Below are 7,500 nucleotides of genomic sequence, written 5' to 3'. Positions count from 1 at the left end.
GGCCATGTTTAGCCACATCAAAGCGTAAAAAGAGGTTATTTCAGGAATTGAACCCAAAATTTCAACCACCTTCTGAATCCACCAATCAGAATCTAGATCAGCGTCAACAAGAGCCGAATTAAAATGTTTGTCATTCTTGTCACTGTAGCGCTTAGCGCCTAGCGTTAAAATTAATTAATACTTCAAAAGAGTCTTAATTAACACGGAAAATAATGTTAGTTATAATTACTTTCACAGCTTATTAAGTTTATTAATATGTCTTACACACACAATGCTCGCTGAGACACGAATAATTACCTCAAAACGTCTCAAAAAGTTTTTTCTTTTTTTATCAAGAATTTTATAAGTACTGTGAAACTTTATATCATGAATTTATTTGGTATGAGGCTGAAAAATGGAGTTTCCTACTGTTATTATTGTGTCCATGTTGATGATTGAGTGTCTTTGTCATGTTCCACTCCACAGTGGAGGTTAATATGAAGCTCATATGAAAGTAGACACTCCGGACTTTTTGTAGTGTTTCAGAAGGATTTCTGTTTTCCCCTAGCCTATTAGAGGCGATTTATTCATAGAAAAAGTTCCAAATAAACAATATGTAATATTGTAATATGTAAAATATTATCTCAGGATAAATAACCACTATATTGTATTGTATCCTTTAAATCCTGCAGATTAATATGAGGAAAGAAAATGGTATCTGAGAGGTATATATAAGAATTCAAATTATTTATTTATTTATTTATTTATTTATTTATTTATTTATTTATTTATTTTTCATTAACCATCATTATTCTTATTTATTTATTTATTTATTTATTTATTTATTTATTTATTTATTTATTTATTTATTTATTTATAAAATTTACTGTCATATTTCACAGGATTGTCATAAGAGGTCACAGCAACGCTACTCACTGCATGTATTTATTTATTTTTTTAAAGATCTTCACACCATTCTGTTTAAATGCTAGAGTCTGTTGTGTTGTGTGTGTGTGTGTGCGTGTGTGTGTGCGTGTGTGTGTAATTCCCAGGAGATCAACAGTTTCCAAAATACTCCATAAACCCCATGCCATGGTCACTGAGCTCACAGATTTCATTCTGATGTGAATGTTTCCTGAAGCTCTTGACCCGCATCTGCATGATTTAATGCAATGTCCTGCTGTCAGTGCCTTATTATTTATAGATAGATAGATAGATAGATAGATAGATAGATAGATAGATAGATAGATAGATAGATAGATAGATAGATAGATAGATAGATAGATAGATAGATAGAATATTGACAGCGTTTATACTTTATGTGCTTCTCATATTTGTTAATAAATACTAAAATTATAGCATTTATTATTATTTATAATATGTACTAGTGGTTGATTAAGTAATAGATAGATAGATAGATAGATAGATAGATAGATAGATAGATAGATAGATAGATAGATAGATAGATAGATAGATAGATAGATAGATAGATAGCTTGATAGATAGACAGATAGATAAAGGTTTATAGGTTTTTGTGGATGGATGTGTCTGTGTTAGGATGCTATAGATATTTATTTCCACTATAATAAGTGTTTAAACTGCATTCAGATGATTATGCAAACACACCCCAGGTGTTCTGACCCTTTTAAAACATGCATTATGCAAAAGCCGCTCGCATTAACGTGCCAAAAATCACAACCGCCGGAGTGAGTCTCAGGCACAAATTAGTAATCTAAAGCACAGGCATTTAGCGACGAACAATTTTATGCATTACATTAGAATATGAATACAAGCGTATTATCCGAGACGATTTACAGCAGGAAGTAGTTAAAAACTCAACTCTGAAACTTTTTTAAAAGAGTTTACTAATGGACTGTAGTATGCTGTAGTGTGTGTGTGTGTGTGTGTGTGTGTGTCTTTAAGTGACAAAATAAAACTACACACATAAGCGGTCATCCAGGATAAACATTGTGTCTAGAAATGAAAAAAAAAAAAAAGTGATTTGAAATCTGTTACTATAGAAACTACAACATATTAGAATAAAACACATAAGATTAATAAGAACAGCTTTCGACCAATCAGAATCCAGAATTAATCAGCAGTGGGGTCTTTATCTATTATCTTTAATGTTATCTTAAACTTTTTAAATGGAGCCCTAAAAAATAAAAAAAAATAAAAAAATTAAATAAAATAAAATGTAATAAAATACAAATAAGAAAAAATAAAATTATACTGAAATAATAATAAAATAAAAATGCAATCCATCATTGAGCCTTTTACGATGCATCTCTACACATCTTAGTTTACTTATTATTATTATTATTATTATTATTATTTTTGCTATTGGTTAATAAGCCTCTACTAGCCCCGCCCCTTCTCGCTGAGCTCAATCCGATTGGATAAGTCTGTGTTTACAAGCTTTTATGAATAAGTCAGGCCCTCAGAGGCAGGCGAACATGTGTGGAGGAGTGTAAGTGGGTTAAATCAAGTCGCTAAGTGAAGTGGATTTGACAAGGCTCCCCAGCACCGATGAGCATGTTCTGACTCATCCGCTTTGAAATGGATATTTCCCCTCGCTGTGTTTTTTTTCCTTCATCCAGCCCTGGAAAAGCGAGGTGCCGTGACACGGAGAGGACACCGACTCGGTGCTCTGTTTCCAGCAGCATTTTAAAAAGCACTTGCTTTGAGCGTGATGACATTGAGGCCTCGTGCGTAGGACTGGGAGTAAAGCGAAATTAGCACAGGACACACACACACACACACACACACACACATGCAATTAAAGGATAGTTAGGAGTTTTTGGGGAATTTTAAAACACACTGATATTTATTTATTTTTTAAATTCATTTGTTGTGTATTATTCTAAAGGGTGCCAATAGTTTTGTTATTTACAGTTTATCTGGGTTTCTTTCTTTTCCTTACACTCTTTCACTCTCTCTCTCTCTCTCTCTCTCTCTCACACACACACACACGACCTGTGACATTTCACGCTGCATCCATACCAATTTATTCACAAAACTATGCTGTATTTATTTATTTATTTATTTATTTACTTGTTGTGTTTCTTCACTTCCAAGTTGCTCTAAAGTTTGAAGTTTTTATTTATTTATTTATTTTTAAACTGTATTTAAGTTCTTTTTCTGATGAATAATTCTGATAAAGGTTTCAGTGAATTTTTTAATTCTAGCATTAATCCCAGTGTGGAACTGATTCTTCTCGCCAAGGTGTGATAAAATATCTCACACTTGGATGATTATAAAGGAAGAAAGCAGAATAATAAGTAAACTCAGACTGTTCATACTAATTCACTCAAAATCCGAAAGGTCCTTTTGCGACTGGTGGAAAAATGAAACAAACAAAAAACTTACCAATACAAGCATCTCGGTGTTCCTCAAAGCCAGCGCTGCACACACACCGTCCAATAGGAACGAGCCACTCCCCCTCAGCGCTGCAGTACATCTTGGGTGTGTCCTTTTCCTCGGCGTGATCCACGCACTGACCCCTGACCTCCACCAGGGACGAGGAATCTGCCCCCGTCACCACGTCCGTGAACACAGCCAGGTTCCTCGCCAGGCCCGAGCATTTCTTGTAGTAAACCCGAACCGAGACGATGGCGATGCAGGCCCCGATGTCCTGAAAGGCAAGGTAGAAGCCGCGTTTGCTAAGAGGCCCAACTCCGCGCATCTCCGTGTTCAGCTTAAGCCTCCTGACTCCCAGGTCCACGGTGGTGAAGCTCTCGTCGGCTGCGATGGTGTCGATCTTGGAGAACTGGTTCTCTCGGAGGCTGGTTCCTACGTCACGCTCCGTCTCACAATAGTGGAGGTTGAAGGTCTCCTTGCACGTGCCTAGAACGCCCGGCATGCTGTTGCAGTCACGGAGTGTGAACTTGATCTCCACGTACACTCGGTGAGCGCCGCTGCGTTGGATCCATTTGGTTCGGAGCCAGTTGTTCTGGTTGGGGCTCATGACATTGCACACCTGGTACGTATGAATGGGGCTGAAGTATTCGTCCATTTCGTTAATTGCGTCCCACTGCCAAAAAAAGGAGGAGGATGTTATACAGTTGGCTACACCACTAATGGCATGCATTTTATCTGCAATACAAATGTTTTACACGGGATTCGTGGAAAACAGCGTTCACCTCGGGGCAAATGGGTAAAATGTGTTGTGCAGTTTTTTGGAATCCAACAATCAGAAAATAAGAAGAACTTTAAAGTGCAATAACAGTAATAATAATCAAGCGTCAGGTTTACTTGTGAAATGAGGAATTCAGGGATTGTTGCGCTGTTGGATGGATAAATGTATGTATGGATGTATGGATGGATGGATCAATGAATAGATGGATGGATGTATTGAACGAGGGAGCAATTGGTGGATTCCTGGAAAGATGGATGATTGAATAGATGGATAGATGGATGGATTGAAAAATTTATTAGATAATTAGATTTTGGATAGATAGATAGATAGATAGATAGATAGATAGATAGATAGATAGATAGATAGATAGATAGATAGATAGATAGATAGATAGATAGATAGATAGATAGATAGATAGATGTTGATTAAATGGACAGATGTTTAAAACAGGAAGTTTTCTGGAACTGATGCCACCAAAGAAAACTTCCTCATGATTTCTTCAGCCATGTGTGTTTGTGTGTGTGTGTTTGTGTGTGTGTGTCTGTGTCTGTGTGTGTGTGTGTGTGTGTGCTTTAAATAAATCGTTATTCCACAGTATCACATCCTTCAGCACTGAATTCTCCAAAGCTAAAGCAGGCCCTGATCCCCCCTTGATGACGACAGCTGTCCAGAGAAGAATCGTCAAATCAGGAACTCATCGTGAGTTTTCTGGCCTACAGGCAATCAGCTCAGTTCTCTCGGCTAGCTCATGAAATAATAACGAGGAAGGCCAGTTGAAGGCTAGCTGCACTTTGAAAAGACCTCGAGCTGGACCATATGGGACAGAGCATCCATCACGCTGGCTTTCATCTCCAGGACCACTGCACACACCCTCCAGATTGCTCACTGGCCAGGAACAAGATTGGAGGGGTAATTAATCGCAGAGAGGTGTGTATGAATGGGGCAAACCGGTGCTTAGGGAATTTGCTGTGGATGTAGCTTGGGCAAAATCTGAAAAAATATACACTGAGCTGAAATATATGTTGCTCCATGGAGTAGAGAGGATATGTGTGTGTGTGTGTGTGTGTGTGTGTATGCAATAATAAGCAGCAAGATTAGGTAATTAAAGTGGTGTTAAACATGAAAATAATCTACTGTATGAAGAATAATCAGTATCTGTTTGTGAATCAGAAGTGGGCGTGGCTTAAATCAGAACTTTATAATTAATCCTCCCCTGGCACCCGCATCTCTATGGCGCTCACTTCCTTATTGTTCTGTGTTTGTGTTTTTATTGACTGATTGACTGACTGACTGACTGACTGACTGATTGATTGGTTGATTGATTGTTGTAAGTAATTCAAATTTAATAGGATCAGGAATCCTCCACTCGCAGCTTTATGGCACTCACTTCCTTATTGTTCTGTATTTGTGTTTTTATTGATTGATTTAATGATTGATTGATTGATTGATTGATTGACTGATTGATTGATTAGATTGATTGATTGAAATTAGACTGTTGAAAGTAATTAAAATTGAATAGGATCAGGAATCCTCCACTCGCACCCTCAGCTCTATGGCACTTACTTGTTTAGTGTTTCTGATTTTTGTTTTTATTTATTTATTTATTGCATGAAATAAGGCTGTAATTACACCTAAATGATGTCAGGAATACCCCACTCGTACCCGCAGCCTCCTGGAGCTCGATTCTATATTGTTCTGTGTTTGTGTTCATATCTATTTAATGTAATCTATTCATATCTATTAATGCATGAAATAAGACTGTTTTAAGTTATTTCCACCTTAATGATGTCAGGAATCACTCACTTCTGTATCATTTTGTGTTTTGTCTGTGGTTCCCTGGTGGTTAGGTCATGACTTGTCTCACTTGTCCTCTGTAACACTTCCTGATTTCTGTACTTACACAAACGCTTGTGTGTCTTGTGTTCTCTGTGAAAGACTGCCTTCAGTTTCCCTTGTGGTTTTTCTATACCAGGCCTTGTGAGTGTTTATGGGTTTGCTGTTTTTATTAAACTGCCTACCGGCTCATGCATCCTCACTGCCTCCGTTTATGACGTGACAAATGAGCCTCATTGAAATCCATTAAGTGGAGCGAGTCAGTGGGGATGTAAACTTTGGAGATAACTTGCTGACAGACTCGACTGTTATAATAGCAGCCTTTTCTTGTCTTTACTTTTACGCTCAAATTGCGAGATGGGAGGCGAGGCGTTTTTAGAATCTGGTGGATCTAAAATATGATCAAATGGGTAGCACAAAAAACCATGGTGGCTCTGAGCAGGAAGTTAGGAAAGATTGTTATTTGTATTAATGAATGTGTTTAGTTTTAGTTTTATTTATTTTTATTAATTACAATTTTTATTTTATTTTATTTTTTAAATAATTTTTATTTATTTATTTATTTATTTATTTATTTATTTATTTATTTATTTATTTATTTATTGTTTTACAAATATCTGTATTTATTACTGCTTTTAAAAAAAAACAATTTATTCAGAAGGTGTTCATTTTCCCTAAATATCCCAAAAATGTCATTAGTAAAAACTTAAAAATAAAAACAAGAACAATATGAACAATAAAAACAAGACATTTTTAGAGACGGATCTGGTGTTTGGATGTTTAATGTCTTTGTGTGTGTGTATATACATGGGGAAAAATAAAATCTCCTTTCCTTCCATCTAGTGTTTAGTATTTCACTATGTTCTCAGATGGATACCTCGTAGCCTCTCAGGGAGAATGAATATGTTAATAGAGCATCACAGTTGGCTTCGCAACATCACTGGAAGAGTTCACTGATTACCGCCATGCTTTTGTCAAATTTCACACTTAATAATTCCTGGCGATAGATTCCCCTTTTTCATTTCCTCTGTGCGTTGGAACTTAGAGCACGGGGGTGAAGAAAAAACAATTTGGAATATGAAAACTGTCATTTCAAACAACTCTATGATATCTGAGAATGTTTCTCTGAGGATTCGGAGAGGGATCGATGAAAGATGTCCCGCTCGAGCAACACACACGGCTATTATTACTCTGCACTGTTTATAAACAGGCTTAATTACGCCTGAGCTTTCATGAGTTGATGTGTTGATAGCTTTGCAGCAGTGATATCCCATGTTTTGTTGAAATCAGAGTTGCACTGCATACATTAGTGTCATTTAAAAAAAAAAAAAAGCTTTATAGAAAAATTACGCTGCATCTTATACTGTGTGAATTATTTTATATAATATGAGTATATTTTATTTATTTTATTAGCTGAAAAAAATTCATTTCAAGCTCGAAAACCAATTTTTAAAAATTAATTATATGAGGAATAAACCTCTCTGGCTATTCACAATATTGCTAATATTCCCAGTGCTAACAACAATCATGAATTTAATAATAATGCGTCA

The 7,500-nt window shown here is 36.2% G+C and overlaps 1 protein-coding gene across 3 annotated transcripts in view; it reads right to left on the bottom strand.

Annotated features, from left to right (window-relative positions):
* Window positions 1-7,500, bottom strand: part of epha8 (eph receptor A8) — an 82,733-nt gene that overhangs the window by 37,000 nt on the left and 38,233 nt on the right. For all 3 annotated transcript variants that reach the window (XM_058372917.1, XM_058372918.1, XM_058372919.1), the window contains exon 3: window positions 3,349-4,012. In XM_058372917.1, coding sequence (XP_058228900.1) covers window positions 3,349-4,012 — 664 coding nt within the window. The remainder of the gene's footprint in view (window positions 1-3,348; window positions 4,013-7,500) is intronic.

The sequence above is a fragment of the Hemibagrus wyckioides genome, linkage group LG21 (genome assembly GCF_019097595.1).
Source record: "Hemibagrus wyckioides isolate EC202008001 linkage group LG21, SWU_Hwy_1.0, whole genome shotgun sequence".
Lineage (NCBI taxonomy): Eukaryota > Metazoa > Chordata > Actinopteri > Siluriformes > Bagridae > Hemibagrus > Hemibagrus wyckioides.
Note: the sequence above shows the minus strand (reverse complement) of the source record. Positions and strands in the feature narration are given on the sequence as shown.